General features: G+C 44.5%; 1 protein-coding gene and 1 pseudogene across 1 annotated transcript in view; one reads left to right on the forward strand and one right to left on the reverse strand.

Moving 5' to 3' along the window:
* Positions 1-1,736: 1,736 nt before the first annotated feature.
* On the reverse strand, positions 1,737-1,853 carry LOC120231613 (annotated as a pseudogene).
* Positions 1,854-9,598: 7,745 nt separating this feature from the next.
* The window catches only part of IL36G (interleukin 36 gamma), a 38,598-nt gene continuing 31,769 nt past the window's right edge, over positions 9,599-16,427 (forward strand). The window contains exons 1-2 of the mRNA XM_039231745.1: positions 9,599-9,665; positions 13,226-13,288. Of these exons, the coding sequence (XP_039087676.1) occupies positions 13,255-13,288 (34 nt within the window). The 5' untranslated portion in view covers positions 9,599-9,665; positions 13,226-13,254. The remainder of the gene's footprint in view (positions 9,666-13,225; positions 13,289-16,427) is intronic.

Below are 16,427 nucleotides of genomic sequence, written 5' to 3' on the forward strand. Positions count from 1 at the left end.
AGAAAATCTGATTGGGATAAAAGCTTATAGAACTGTGTGTGTGAAATAGAAGTAAATTGGCCAAGTGTGATGCCTTTAGCTGGAGGAGGTTGCATGGACTTTATGTCCGTTCTCTTGGCTTCTTGGAGGCCTTTTCCATGCCTATCAGGTCTTAGAGGATCTTCTGGATAGTAGAGGTTATAGTAATCCTGACCTGTGTGTAAATGGAGTGACTTTAACCTTAGTAAAATAGCTTAAACCAAAGGAGAGGCCTTTAGGATCCATGAACTTTCTAAACAAAGGCTGTTGTAGCCACCCAGGCCGAGATCAGTGAACAGAATACAGGAACACAGATTGGGGTCATATACATTTCTTTATTCAGTGCTGGGCATGCTTGGGGAGCACCCAAATCAAGCAGCCCCGAGTAGCAGCAGGGGAGAGCTTATATTCTTGAGCTTATCAGGCTGGGACTAGGTTCCCAGGCTTCTGCATGACTAGGACCTGTTTCTCTAAGATACAAATATTGCCTATAAGGCAAGTAGGCTACAGAGGCAGACAGCACAGTTATTGTGCTACCCTCTGGCTTCCTGCCTTTTTGGTGTAGTTCTTGAGAAACTTACCTTGCAAGGGTGAAGCTAGCTTGCTGTGTGCAGTGTTCTAATCTCCTAGTTCTTTATGTACTGGCCATAGGTTATAAACAGGGGAGGGGGCTATAACATTGTTATACAAATACAGCACCTGGTAGGCATGACTGGTGATATAATTGAAAGAAGTGGGTTGGAATAAGAAAGAAACCCAAGCACCATCTGAAGGGGGTATTTACCACTCTGCTCTAGCCCTCTGTGGAAACAAAGCCTTAGTATTGCCAGATTTTTAAAAAGATAGCCAAAAATCTAGATTTTTAAAAATGTGAACCCTCTTGGCTTTGAACGTGGGAATCACTCCATATTTCATCTGGGTGGGCCAGATGAACTTGTCTGTGACTCTAATCTTTCCCAAGGGCGGCCAATTTGCAACCTTTGCTACTCATCTGGGTCAGCGGACAGTGTTTTGTTTGTATTGCCAGCCGTGAAGGGAATGTGTGATTGGTCGAGCAATTATGTGCTCAGTGTCTAGTCTGTTTCCAAAGAGTCTGAGGGTGCGTAGAAACAGTTTATTTGCCCATGCAGATCTTGCAGTCTTGTTTATGCTGTTCATTTACTTTGCGAATCTTTCATGTTTTGTTTTAAGCAGCCAGAGCTGAGGAAAGCTTTAGCCCAGTCTCTTTCTAATGATCCATTTATCAGACTGTGTGGAATTTGATTGTCTTGTATTGACTGAGAGCCAATGAGTGTGGTTCCTTTTCTAGATGTGGTGAAGAGCCAGGGATGGAGGCTGACAGGGTGTGTGTGTGTGTGTGTGTGTGTGTGCGCGCGCGCATGCACGCATGTGCGCATGCAATGTTGGGGAAAGGGGGGTGCAGAGGGCAATACTTAGGTGTAGAAAGCTTAGTCTAAGGCAGCATCAGGAGGTCCATGAAGTCAAAACTATTTTTATAACAATTTAAGACATTGTTACCCTTTCTCCCTCTCATTTTTAAATGTGTGTCCAGAAAGTGTTCCAGAGGCTCTATGACGTATGATGAGATCATTGCTCTGATGGCTAATGAAAGATGTGTATATACGTTTTTGTGTTTTAAAACAATTCTTTATCATCTTAATAATATTTGTAAAAAGAGGTCTTGGGATTCAAGAGTTTAAGGGCTGCTGGTCTAGGGCAGTGGTTGGTCAACCCTGGCTCTGTATTAGACTCATCTGGGGAACTTTAAAATCAGTACTTTAAACTGATAAGAAGAGATACTGCACTTGATCTTAGCCAAAAAGCTGAGAAGTGGTTAAATTTGTACTTTAAATTAGTACTTTAGGTTGCCTGAAACTCATCTCAAACCAATTGATCAAGAATCTCTGTAGATGGGAAGTTATCATTATTGCCATCCCCACACCCACCCCCTTCCCCATCATCATCATTATTACTATTACCATTACCATTACCATCACCATCATCATCATCACTATTTCCACCACCACCATCATCATCATTGGTATTTCCATCACCATCGTCATCATTGCTGTCATCGTTATTATCATCCTCAACATCATCATTATCATCATCATCATCATCATCATCACCATCATTCCACCTACGAACTGTCCACCATTGCTCAGGCCCTGTGCTACATGCTGTACCTCTGATACAATTGCCTGGAGAGGCCAACGTGATCTTACTTTACAACAGGAGAAGTTTGGGTTGGAAAAGCTGAGGTGAGTAAGTTCACAGAGCTGAAGCAGAAGCCAGGATTCAAAACAAATTCTTCCTGCTTTATCCGTGTTCCCTGTCTTTGCACTACTGAAACTTGTTGAATTATGCTTTTATTCCTCCAACTCAACAGTATATTGTGATAGATTTTTATAAACAGACTATGAAGCAATAATTAGCTTATGTTTCAAACCATGTGTTAAAACCATACAATGGTCGGTCATGACTTCTGCTTGGTACAAGATCATCAGACCACACAGCACAAAGCTGATGCAATTCCACCTCAAAACAGACAGATATGATCTCAGGATTCACTTGAAAGGCCTTCATGTGGTTGGTTAAAATATGTATTTTTCCCTGACATTTTGCAAGACTCTACTCAGTATCATGACACCTCCACCCCACAGCTCCTACCTTGATGGACGATGTCAAGCTGAGCACAATTCATGAGTTGATGAAGGGAGAAATAGGAAACCTTATGCTTTTTGCTGAACTCTGAGCAGAGAATGCTCTGGGTGTACCCAAAGCCTTGCCTTGCAAATAGATCTTCAGGAACGATTTATTTTAGTTTCTGTCAGGGAGCTGGCTTTATGGATGCCAGAGAATGGAGTGGGGGAGGAAAGAAGGTAGGCGCCACGAGCTCTGTCTCTGGGGCAGCAATCCTTTGCCTCTATGTGGAAGGAGAGCATGGTGATTAAAGGCACACAGAAGAGGTGTCAGTAAGACATGCTAACCTGCCAGATACACAGATGCAGTGGTTCTCAAGGTCCTCATTTCTCTGCCTTTGCTCTGCTTTTGCTTATTCTAACATTCACAGTGAACATTATGACCCCCCAGAGAGTTGCTACCTCCTCTCTTGGGCTGGCTAAACCCTGTGTCCTCTTTAGATCTCAGTTCAAGAGTCGCTTGCTCAGAGAAGCGTCTCTCCCCTGGCCTAAAATCCCTATGGTAAGCTGGGCCCTTCTCCCTCACAGCACTTGTCCCAGGAGTTGTTCATTTGCCTGGGTGGAACGTTGACTACAATTCCCCCAGGGGTAGGGGTGGTGCCTGCATGTGTCACCATCTTTATTTCCAGCAGTTAGCTCGGTGCCTCATGCAAATAAGTTTTTGAAAATGAAATGAATGAATGTGTGAATGAATGACTTTAGCAGTAGTGAAAATGCAACTACGGTTTTTTGTGTTGTTGTTTGGTTTTGTTTTTAGTATTGGATTCCTCCCTGATGCTGTTGTTCTCCATGTTCGGGGTCATGTCACATGTATAATGGTTTCAAGGCTGTTCACTTGTGTTCCATACTCCATGGAATACTTTACCATCTGCGTGCAGGGCCCGTGCACAGTTTCTTTGCCTTTGGTCTTACACACTTCACTCATTTCCAGAGTTGCCTCAGACCAGCCGCTTTCTCAATCACTCCATTCAGTGACGTTATTTCATACCTTCCTAATACACTTGGATTCTTTTTACTACAGTGCGCATTCCAACCTGGGACCTAAAATATAAAGTGAAATAAATAAAATAAGTTTAATTAATTTAAATATTTTTATATTTAAATTTTGTTTGATAAATTTAATTTTATATTTATTTAATTTTATACTTTAACCCCCTCCAATATAAAAAGACGTACAGCTTTGAAATCATCGCCACTCAAGCAGTTAAATTTTTGAGCACACATTTTTTAATGCTTGCTTTTTTTTAAGTTGTATAGATTTGGTACTTTCTTACTGTTATATAATTAGACATTCTAACAGTTTCTTCCCATCTACCTGCTGTGTGTGTGGGCCCCTCTTAGGGAACAAGGGCTACAGGCTCCCTGAAGTTTCCAAAAGCTCCTATGTGAGTGAGTTTGGAATGTAAGATGCATTTTCTGACAAGAAAAAAAATTTAATACATGATGATTGGCTTCCCAGTCTCACCCACAAAATCCCACTCACTTCCTTATTTATTCCCAGCTGCAATAGTGGCATTTAACTCCAACTCCATGGAGAAGACTATTTCTCTGGGAGGAAAAATCCAAATTCCACATGAGTTTTTAAGACTGCCTTTTGACAATTGTTGAGAGCGCTGCTATGAACATTGGGGTCCATGTGCCCCATGCATCAGCACTCCTGTATCCCTTGAATAAATTCCTAGCAGTGCTACTGCTGGGTCCTAGGGGAGTTCTATTGTTAATTTTTTGAGGAACCTCCACACTGTTTTCCAGAGGGGCTTTACCAGCTTACATTCCCACCAATAGTGTAGGAGGGTGCCCGTTTCTCCACATCCTCACCAGCATCTAGAGTTCTCTGATTTGCTCATTTTAGCCACTCTGACCGGCGTGGTATCTCAGTATGGTTTTGATTTGTATTTCCCTGATGAGGAGGGATGCTGAGCATCGTTTCATGTGTCTGTTGGCCATCTGGATGTCCTCTTTGGAGAAGTGTCTGTTCATATCTTCTGCCCATTTCTTCACTGGATTGTTTGTTTTTTGGGTGTTATGCTGAGCGAAATAAGTCAGACAGAGAAGGACAGATACCATATGTTTGCACGTATAGGAGGATTAGGAGGAATTTAACGGAGGACTATGGGGGAGAAGATGGGGAAAAATAGTTGGGGAGAGGGAGGGAGGCAAACCATGAGAGACTCTTGAATGCTGAGAACAAACTGAGGACTGATGGGGGTGGGGGGAGTAGAAGGGAGGTGATGGGCATGGAAGAGGGCACTTGTGGGGATGAGCACTGGGTGTTATATGGAAACAAAGTTGACAGTAAACTATTAAAAAAAAAAAAAAAAGACTGCCTTTTGACAGAGACTGGATGTTCCTTGAGGCAAATGGTAGGACATTGGGACCTGCAGAAGTATCTTGACACAGACGGAGAACACGCCGGAGCTTTCCTTCTGGTAATAATGAACTTGGCAATTTGGGAATGAAGGCGAAATAAGCGTATTTCCAGCTAAAGGAAAACAGAGGGTGTTCACTGCTGTACGGCCTGCAGGAAAGGAAACTGGAGATAAGCGCTATCAATATAACTTTCAGAGATGAAGAAAATGTCCTCTATATTTGCTGTGCTGTAGCCATTAGCCACTTGTGGCTACCGAACACTTGAAATGTGCCTCTAATGAGGCCAAGGAACTGAATTTTAAATTTTATTCAGTTTTACTTACTTTATATTTAAATAACCACATGTGGCTGGTGACTATCATATTAGACAATGTGGTCCTAAACATCTTCAGGTATAAAGAAAATAATCCCAGGTGGAAGATATAGAGATAAGAAGAAATGAAGAACAAAGAAGATTACTAAATACATAGGCAAAAGGAAATTAATGCTCATGCTATGAAATAATAATAATAATGATAATAAAATATGTAGTTTTGAAAGTATATGAAATTAAAACATGACAGTAGAAGCATATAAATTGGGAAAAATTGGGATGTGTGGGTGGCTCAGTTGGTTAAGCATATGACTCTTGATTTCTGCTCAGGTCATGATCTCACAGTTCGTGAGTTTGAACCCCATGTTAGCCTCTGTGTTGAGAGTGTAGAGCCTGCTTGGGATTCTCTCTCTCTCTCTCTCTCTTGCTCTCTGCCCTTTCCCTGCTCATGTGCTACCTCTATCTCTTTCAATATAAATAAACAAACTTAAAAAAAATTTAAATTGGGCAAAGTTGAGGTAAATGGAGGTGTTCTGTCATCCTTGAATTGTTTGAGAGGAGAATAAAGTTATTCATCAGCAGTAATCTTAAGGATACATGGGGTACTTCTAGGATAAGCACCAAAAGAGTTGAAATAAGTATAGAGGTATATACATTTCACACTAGTAGAGAGAGAAATTGGATGATAAAAAATATTCAAGCCAAAAGAAAGCAAAAAGGGAGAGGAGAAACAGAAAGGGAGTAATGAAAAAAGCACCATAACAGCAGTAGGTTTTTAAACCCAAATGCTCTATTTCATTGATTTCAAGACATACAAGGGGTGCCTGAGTGTCTCAGTCAGTTGAGCATCCTACTTCGGCTCATGAGTTCTCGAATCTCATGGTTCAAGAGTTCAAGCCCCATGTCAGCCTCTGTGCGGACAGCTCAGAGCCTGGAGCCTGCTTCAAATTCTGTGTCTCCCTCTTTCTCTGTCCCTCCCCTGCTTGTGCTCTGTCCTTCTCTCTCTCCCAAAAATAAATAAACATTAGGGGTTCCTAGGTGACTCAGTTGGTTAAGCATCTGGCTTTGGCTCAGGTCAAGATCTCATGGTTAGTGAGTTCGAGCCCCGCATCGGGCTCTGTGCTGACAGCTTAGAGCCTGAAGCCTGTTTCAGATTCTGTGTCTCCCTCTCCCTCTGCCTTCTCCTGCTCACTCTCTGTCTGTCTTCCTAAAAAATAAACATTAAAAATTTTTAAATAAATAGATAAATAAACATTAAAGAAAGACACACATGTACTCGTATTTTTACATTTCTGAAATTGGGAAGCATGTGACAGGCTGTGGCGTCATATGAGCTCTGTCAGATTGTGCTAACTTGTCAGAGTTCTTTTTCTTGGTCATCAGTTGAGTTTTGTGGATCATTGTTATTACATGTGATGAGTTTAATTTCGGCTGAAAACATTTCAGAAAGATGCCCTCTGACTTGGCATGGAAACTGAGTAGTGGGGTAAACAGGTCATTTTAGTGAAGCAATTTTTCTTTTTTGGAAAATACCAAGAACTTTCAGAGACCCAAAAAAGAAGCTACCCACAAGTAGATGGAGCTCTTTATATTTTGTTTCTGAGATATGTGCAATGTAAAACAAGAGAAATGCCAAATCCCTTGGAATTAAAAGAAAATTTGATATGATTGATCTGTGCCCTTGATAGGGCTGTCATTGAGATGTTGTGTCATGGTTTAATTGGTGGCACTTCTCTTATTGATCTATAAAACTTTGGCGTGTCTTATAATCCATGATGTTTTAGAGTTGACGTAAGTGGTTTCTACGATAATGTTGATTACGCAAAGCAGAGAGAACTGAATTATATGCTGTTTGCAAGACATACATCTAAAGCATAAGGGTGGAGGGCATTGAAAGGAGAAGGATGAGAAAGGATACACCACAAATACTAATTAAAAGGCTTCTGTAGCTGACAAGGTAGACTTTAAGACAAAAACCATTCCTAGAGATAAAGAGGATTTCTCCCTAGAGATAAAAGTCTCAGATCACCAGAGAGATATAAAAATTATACATTTGTATGCACCTAATTAACATGGCTTCAAAATGCCAAAATCAAGACCAAAATAAGAAATCTATGGCATAGTAGGAAATCTTAATATCCCCCTTACATAACTGATAGAACAAAAGATATCAGTGAAGGTAGAGAACATCTGCTGAATAGAATGAATACATCTGACCTCATGGTCATGTGTAAATTACCGTCCATACATAACAACTCCAGAATACATGTCAAACATTTATATACAGACATTGGTGGGAAAAACATCCCATCTTCCCCCCGAAATGCTTACAGACACAGTGCATTCCCATGTTCCCTTGGCCACTGTGCCCTGGACTGCAGGCTGAATATGTCCTGTGGACATCTGCAGTTGGCTCTGTCCCTCTAGCACTGTCCCGCTCCACAGGCCTGGCTAGTTCTATAGCAGGGAAGTCCCCTGACTGCCTCTCCTGCTGTATGGGCTTGGGAAAACCGTGAGAAGTGCCAGCATCCTATGGTGATGCAGGATGGGGGAATCAAGCTGATTTCAGTAATATTAGAATCCTTTGACTGTTGGATGACAGAATTTATACTCGCTTGGGTTTCCCTTTTTTTTTTTAATTTCATATTTTCCTTCACAATCTCATCCCTATCTCAAAGGCTTATGAAGAAATTCTCCAAAGATCTCTCTTTATTAGGCATTTACTAGACAAATTAGAGATTTCTATTCCAGCTATCAAGGGAATAACATTTTTCAGATCTTTAGACCAATAATGAAATACCCTGCGACAATTAAAAATAATGTAGAAAAGTAATGATGAGATGAAGTGCTACTGGAGATATCATCAGGACTAGGAAAGGCAGGATGCATTGTAAATAGGAAAGGAAAATAATCTGTCAGACATATTTCTGTCATTGCAGGTTATGTAGCTATGAGCATAGAAGACGATCTGAAGATAAGACCCTAGTTTGTACCCACATTAAAAAAAATTTTTTTTTATATTTATTTATTTTACATAGAGAAAGACAGACAGACTGAGAGGAGGAGGGGAGCAGACAGAAAGGGAGACACAGAATCTGAAACAGGCTCCACGCTCCGAGCTGTCAGCACAGAGCCAGATGTGGGGCCCAAACTCACAAACCGTGAGATCATGACCTGAGCCGAAGTCAGATGCTCAACCAACTCAGCCACCCAGGTGCCTCTGTGCCCACATTTAAAAGATGGAGCTGCAACGTTCTCCAAAAGGCCTGGGCTGCCCAGAACTTGGTCTGTGATCTCCGGGAAATTGCTTAACCTCTGTAGACTGCCCTGACTTTCGCAGTGGAAGCTGGGAGGACAGCCCCAGCCCCAGGATCAGCACAGGATTTGGGGCCGTAAGGAATGCAGGGGGCTTAGCCCAGCCCTGGAGTATGAAGAGCACGCTGAGGGCCACGGCGGCCATGACTGTTGCTCCTGTGTGTTGTGCTGTTGCTGGTGACCAGCAGCTATGACCTTGCTTGGTCATGTAGATCTTCCTCTGCCTGCACCAGCTGTTTTTAGCATTGTAAAACACAACCATACTTATTAGCTGACAAGAGCAAATGCAATGCAATGCAAAAAAAGCAAGTAAATAGCCAACAGGCTGTAAGAAGAAGCCGATTCTTGGTGGCTTGATCAAGGAAGGCCCCCTGAGATGTGTTGCACGTCACCATTGAAGAAGAGCTAACAGAAGTTGTGGACGGGGTGTCAGTGATGTCCTGGAGTGCTCTTTAAGGAGAGATGAAAGGACCTTGCTTTTCTCTGGGACATGGGGCCCCAGCTGGCTGAACTCTGTGACTGGGGTCAAGAACCACTATGAGGACAGGGGCTTGCCCACACCTCCCAGGCTCAGTGTCCGGCCTGCATGCCACATCTCCCCTTTCCTTTCCTACACCTTCGCTGTTGGACTGGACTGGCAGTCACACAGCCTGTCTCAAGTGCCCTGAAACGTGTTGAATAGATGTGGCACGGTCCTTGGCAGAGTGACACTACTCCACAGGAATTTGTTTATTCCCTTGGGTGGAAATGGCAGGCCATGAGTAATAACCGACACCTAAGATGCTGCTTATTATTGGATGAAGGAATGCGCTGTTACATTTGCATATACACTCCCAAACCGATCCTTCAAAATGAGGACCAGAGCTGGCCCCTCCACCTCAGAGGTCCTGAAGGGAGAAGACAAGCAGAGCTCCGGGAGTCACAGAGCGTGGGGATCCTTGGCTCAGGTAAGTGGTACTGACTCCGGTTCATGAGGCCAATTGACATAGATGCAGAATAGCATAAGCTTGCCTTGCTTTTTTCCACTGAAGCATGCCCATCTATGGATTTCTCGACTTTCTCAATGTTATCTCTGACACCTGCCTAGACCACCTTGCTCTCAGCCCCCAAAACAGTCTTCCAAGAGGGCTTCTGCCCATCAGCAGGGCATTGCTGGAGGGCCATGCGCACACCGTGCTTAGGAAACTTGCCAGCCTTGCTAGTGCCAGCCTTCTCCGCTTTCAGAGTCTAGGGAAGAAGAATCTAGAAATTACTGGATTTCAGAAAGGAGACTTTGGAACCCTCAATATTTTGAGTGTTCTCAAGTGAAAGGGGATAGATCTCAGATGGCTAAATGCACTGCTTTTCTCAGGAGCTCTGGGGAAGCCACGTGCATTTATGGTGACCCAGGTGGCAAATTCCAGTAGCAGCTCACAGGGATTTCCCAAATACGTCAGCCTGTGGGCATCATTCTGCCCCCCATCAGGACTACCATTGTCTTCATGTATTTTAGTACCTACATTTGTGGTAGGCATTTCTTATTGTGATGTCATGTGGATGCCAAATTCTCTAGCTTCTCAAGTGCCACCCATTCCCTGTGTCCCTTGATGTAGCCCCAAACTGCTAAGAGATTTGTGCTTGGTAGATGTGGGGAATGCAGCCAAATAGCAAATAACTTAAACTCAAGTAGTGGCTATCCACACCCTTAAGGATCTGTCAGGTGTCCCCACTCCCTAGAGCCACCTAGTGGCCATCCTCCCCTATCATTCTCTGTTCTTGCTGCCAAGCCCCAGAGCCATTCCTCACCATTTTTTATTTTTGCAAAACCATTTAGCCCTTTGTCCCACTCCTAAGCCCTTCTCAAGGGATTGGGTCTCCACACAATCTGCCCATCTCTGCCAACTAAAAGTGGTGTGACCTTTGAGAATTCACTTACCTTTGGGTTTTTCATCTACAAAATGGGGATAACAGTTGTTGCCTCACTTCCTTCTCTGTGTTGTCCTGAAGTAATGTTGGGAAAAGTTCTTTGTGAAGTGAGATGTGACTTGCAGAACTGAGGGGTGTTTAGAAACTCCTCTCAAAGTCCTCCCAGTGAAGAGCTCCTGTGTCATCCCTTCCCCAAGACATTAGGAGTTGATCCTCCTGGGACCTTTGGAAGCTCCATTTTCTATGACAAGAGGCTGCAAAGAAACTGCCTTTCCTTGCAAAGATTAGACTACAATAGATGGTTGGCAAACTTTTTCCATATATGTTGGGGCTGACCAGATGATCTGTCTTTCAAATATTCATCTCTGCTATTGAAGCTAGAAAGCAGCCATAAACAACATGTAAAAAAGGACATGGCTGTGTTCCAATAAAACTTTGTTTAAAAAAATAGGTAGTGGGACAGATTTGGCCTGTGGTCTGTAGTTAGTTTGGTAATCCTAGGGGTAGAGCAATACACTTTGAGCTTTCTGTTCCATTTTTATCAAATGTTGTCAAGATCCATGAAAATGATATTGTGACCCACAGCTTGGAAACTGTTGCTTTGGAGGGGCAAAAATCAAAGAAGGAGTGATAGAAGCATGGTCCATTCTTATGGGGCCTTTCTGGACATGGCAAACATTTCTGAGCTGAGAGAAAGGCTGATGGCCTACTAGGCACTAGTGCCCAGCAAGGTTTCCTGGGTTCAGAAGTGTCATAACTGATCTCTTTCCTGCCTTTCATCCCAGGCTCCTGTTGAATCATTTCATTGTGTTCAAAATGTCATTTTTGGAGGACTCAAGTGTGAAAATGGAGTCTGAAGACCAGGAAGGAGACGAGTCCCAGTGCTGCTCAGAAGGTAAGATTCTTGCAAGCATCCATACTGGGACCAAAAGATAACTCCTAAAGCAGGACCTTGTAGGTCTGTGCACAGACTGGTTCCTCTCTGTTGACCTTGCAGGTTAAGTGACCTTTGAGAACTTCTCAAAGGTAAATGCTGGTAAATGCATTAGACAAGAGAAGTCCTAGAAGGGAAAGTGAAGCTCTGTCATGTGGGTGTAGGTGCATCAGGCATCTGATGAGGTAGAGAAACAGATCACCTTCACCTGAAGATCTGGGGCTTTGAAGTCCTGACTCACCAGCTGGGTGGTTCTGAATCCTCCAAATGTATCTTTTTCCTCCCAGCCTTCCCAGGGAGAGAAGGGCCTGCGGTAGAAGGGGTTATCTGGGTCTTGGGTGGGAAAAGGACCCCGGCTCAGGACTTTTGACCACCCCATGGAGAAAGGCACTCTGGTGTTGGCTCAAGGGGTATGAAAAGAGGAGGCTTTTGACCCAAATGACTGTCTAGTGCATGGAGTCTGAAGGGAGAGGCCCATGACATGGGACTTCAACTCACACATGGCAATCAGAATTCCCAAACTAAAAATAAGACATTTGTCTGACAAATGCAGGCCAGCCAACAGAGAGGTTTGGAAAGCCTGCTCCTGCTCTTGGAACATGGGCCGTGTGGTGGCCACCATGTACCTTCTGTCCCTTAGACAGCAGGAGTGGACACCAGGAAGGCCCAAGCACCAGATACTGTAATTACATGCAACCTTGGGGAACTCCAAACGGTGATATCAACTCCTAACTCTGTCTCGTTGTTAGTGGCATGTGTGGAAGTGGAAAAGGCTTCCTCTGGCTTCCAACACAGTCCTTGAGAGTCTCTTTCTGAACTGAGCCTGGGGTCTCCCATCTTCTGCCATCTTTTCTCACCAAGGTGCAGTCTTCCTGCTTCTTAGAAGCATCGACTATCAGAGCTGGAAGGACAGACAGGGAAGGGAGGGCTCAGAGCAGTGATAGACAGTCAAGTACACTACAAGTGAAGTCACTACAGCCAAGTAGTGAGCAAGGCCAAGACTGCCTTCATAACAGAGCACAGCATTTGGGTTTTCTTCTTTCCTAGGTGCTATGTACTCTCCATGTGCAAAGGCTGTTGGATTGTGACCGAGGATCTCATTCAGGCATTTCTCAAACTTGATGTTTTATCAGATAGAAGCTTCCAGATTACTCTCAGAGTACTGTGAGCAATGTATCCTATAGCCCCTGAATTAATACAATGCATGTGTTTTTAATAGTTATGGCTTCTAGTTCTGCATTCAGAAACTAAGTTCTATTTCATCTCCATTTCTACCATTTTTGACCAGGAAGGCTATTTTTTATGTCATTACTGTCTTTAGTGTTTCTCAAAACATACAAAAAGAAGTGAAACAGGGGTGCCTGAGTGGCTCAGTCGGTTAAGCACCCAACTTCTGCTCTGGTCACCATCTCACAGTTTGTGCGCTCCAGCCCCGCATCAGGCTCTGTGCTGATAGCTCAGAGCCTGGAGCCTGCTTCGGATTCTGTGTCTCCCTCTCTCTGCACCTCCCCTGCTCATGCTCTGTCTCTGTCACAAAAAGAAATAAACATTTAAAAATTAAAAACAAAACAAAACAAAAAGAAGTGAAACATTAAATGGCCCCTGATGTTCCTAAATCCCTGGGAAATCCCAATTACCATGGGCTAACCTCACTGTCTCTGATTCCAGACTCAGACCGAAGCCCCCAGGATCCAGACATGAGCTACACCTCAAAAAGCTTTCCATATTCAAGTAAGGCCCTTGGGTGAACCAATGAGGGTGGCAACGGATGAGGGTGGGCACGAGGCTGGCGCCACAATGTTCTCCTAAGGGAGTCAGAGGGTTGAAGGCTGAGGGTACCTAAGGGTGCTGGGATGAGGCCGAAGCTTTTCCTTGTGGAAACGGATCTCCAGAGCGTCAATAAGAAAGATGAACCCTGGGTGGAGGGGAGAGGGCTCAGCTACTGAGTGGCCCAGGAGAGGAAAGGTTTTGAGCCTGGGAATCTTCCTTGTCCTTCTGACCTTTGCCATAAGGCTGGCAAGCCTGACCTCAAGTGATTTGCAAAAACCAGAAACTTGGCCAGCAGAGGGCGCACACGAAACCCTCCCCTTGGAGGGTGCCTTGGCAGCCCTCTCTGATCTGGATCACAGGCTCCAGCCTGAACCTGACAATAACCTTAAGAAAATTCAAGTGCAGAAACTGAAGGAGTGAGGGAGGCTGCCTGCCCCAGGGGACACAGGTGGTACCGGTGACAGATGCTGGAATTTAAAGGTACGGTAACAGCTCTCTGCCCAAGTCAGGTTTAAGGCTCCTCCATCACCACCCTTTGCACAGGCAGAGTCAGGAGGCCTCAGCCTGAGCCCCAGGTCTACTGCGGGTGACTTCCTCCCTGGCAAACTGGCAGCGAGTGCACACAGGGGCACGGCAAGCCCCCCGCCACTCTGTGAGGGAGGTTGCGTCAGGCACTCCTGGCTGCTGCCATGGCTGCTGTTGCTCCCGCTGTTGTGAGGACGGACTCCCCAGAGGAGATGGTTACCAGCACGTTGAACACGGAGACCTCTGCTATGGCCTTGAGAAGGCAGTCTGAGGAGCGCACGTGGGATCAGGAATGATGTGCGTGAACACCAGTTAGGAGGATCTGGCACAAGCCAGTCGGGGTGTGATGGGAGGGAAACAGGAGTAAAAGAAGGACAGGTTTGGGAAATATTTAAGAGGCAGACATCCCAAAGCTAAGGCTGGAAATGCAACTTACACAGCATGTGTGGGTGTCGCCCCAGAACCAACCAGAACTTCAAGGCAGTGGGGACCAGGCATCCATGGCCATAAAATGTCACCTATCAAATGGTTTCCTGTGTATGGTACTTGGCTCCTAAGTACTTCCTACCTAGTTTCTCACTGCCCTCCTTACTTTTCCATGGGCCCTCCAAAGGTCTGTCTCACCCAGGCTTTGCTGACAGCATGATGCCCCCAGTGATAGGCTACAGGAAAGAGCATTAAGAAGAATAAAGGTCAACGTGTTCTGAGTCTTTTATGCAGCTCAGATACCTGGCAAAGTGCTACTCGCTTGAATAAGCCTTTTAATCTTCCCAATACCCACTCCAGGTAGGTGCTGTTATTACACCCTTCTCACAGATGAGGAAGTTTAGAGAGATTTAGTAATGTTTCCTAGGTCCTAAAGCGGTAAGCGATAGGAACTTGGATGGAACCTATCTGTGAAAATGGATAACCCATGTGCTTACGTTCATGCTAAGCTGCTTGTCCAGAGCAAGGTGGAAAGCCTGGGAGTGGGAGAAAGCTTGAATGGTCTGTGATGTTTGAGACCACAGGAAAGGGGAGGGCTGGGGCTGGGACCCTCGCATGTGGGCTAGAAAGGATTGCCTATGAAAGGGCAATCTCGGAATGTAATCTGTAGCAAGAACAGGAACACCCTAACCAGAGATTCCTTTCATAGCTGGTCACTCCTCCTGCCCCCATCCAAGATCCTGGGTAGGGTGAGTCAGGTGAGGCAAAGAGGAAGGTGTTTTGGGAGTAGAAGGAGAAGACTCTTAACTGTCCCGTATTCTGCTTGGCAATGAGTTACCTGCACAGAGATAATAGCCTTAGGAGTGGTGTGCTCCAAGCATTTTGGATCCCAGTTACCCCAGTCTATTAAGCAAAACTGAGGACACATCTTTGAAATGTGGGCATTAGTCCATTAAGAAACTTATGCAAATGTAGAAAGTTCACAAAAACTAAATAAAATAGGAACTGGCTTTTAGTGGTTTCTTCCCCCATTCCAGTGGATTCTCTGGCTCTCCCAAGGGCAGCGCTCCCCCCCCATCCCAACAGACCCGCACCTAACGAAGTACTGGCAAGAGTTTGGCAACCAGTTCTCTGGGGTTGGGTGGGAGTGAGAGGGAACACTTCCTTGGACATTTGGGAAGAGAAACTGCTTCATTCTTTACATGGCCCCAAAGCAGAACCAGGCCCCTGATCCGCTTTCTGAAACTGTAGCCATAGCCTACATATTACCAAAGACTGCAGAGGAGAGGAAAAGCAAGGCAAATTTCATAATGTTAGTATGTGCTAATTCCTTCCTGGCTCAGTCAGCAAAATCCTTTAAGAGAAAGATGGACTCAGACCAGCACTCACCGGATGGCAAACAAAGATGGCAGGAAAACACTGCTCTGCTAAGGAAGGGGGCTGGTCTGCTGCCTGCAGTCTAGTTCATTGCAAATCACCCCCACCTCTTTTTTTTTTTCTTTCTTTCTTTTTTTTTTTTTTTTTAAATATTTTTATTTATTTCTAGGAGAGAGAGAGAGACAGCGTGAGCAGGGGAGGGTCAGAGAGAGAGGGAAACACAGACTCTGAAACAGGCTCCAGGCTCTGAGCTGGCAGTCAGCACAGAGCCCGACGCGGGGCTTGAACCCACGAACCGCAAGATCATGACCTAAGCGAAAGTTGGACGCTTAACCGACTAAGCCACCCAGGTGCCCCTTTTCTTTCTTTTTTTTAAATTTTATTTAGTTATTTTTGGGATCTCTGCAAGGCCGAGAAAGCCAACTGCTTATACATGGGGCATAGAAGCTGCAAAGTGGCAGCTTTCATAGTAGATAGGATTGGGGCCCCATATCTATATGAAGCGTGGTCCTTGAAGAATAAATTTATAGGTATATTTATTCCAATGTATCAAGTATGGTCCCATAAGAGTTAGGTCCGGTTGGTCTGCCAGCCAGTATCAGACTAAGGAAATTTATGGTCTCATCTGAGCCCATTCTGAATTATCTCAAGGCCACATAATGAAATTGAAGGACCTCTCACAACACACATCAGTGGCTTGATGCCACTGCCAAACAAGAGGTGTCAGTCGTTAGAACTCCCAAATTGAAAATAAATGCAAACAAAACACATT

The sequence above is a fragment of the Hyaena hyaena genome, unplaced genomic scaffold, assembly GCF_003009895.1.
Source record: "Hyaena hyaena isolate Hyena2069 unplaced genomic scaffold, ASM300989v1 scaffold_57, whole genome shotgun sequence".
Lineage (NCBI taxonomy): Eukaryota > Metazoa > Chordata > Mammalia > Carnivora > Hyaenidae > Hyaena > Hyaena hyaena.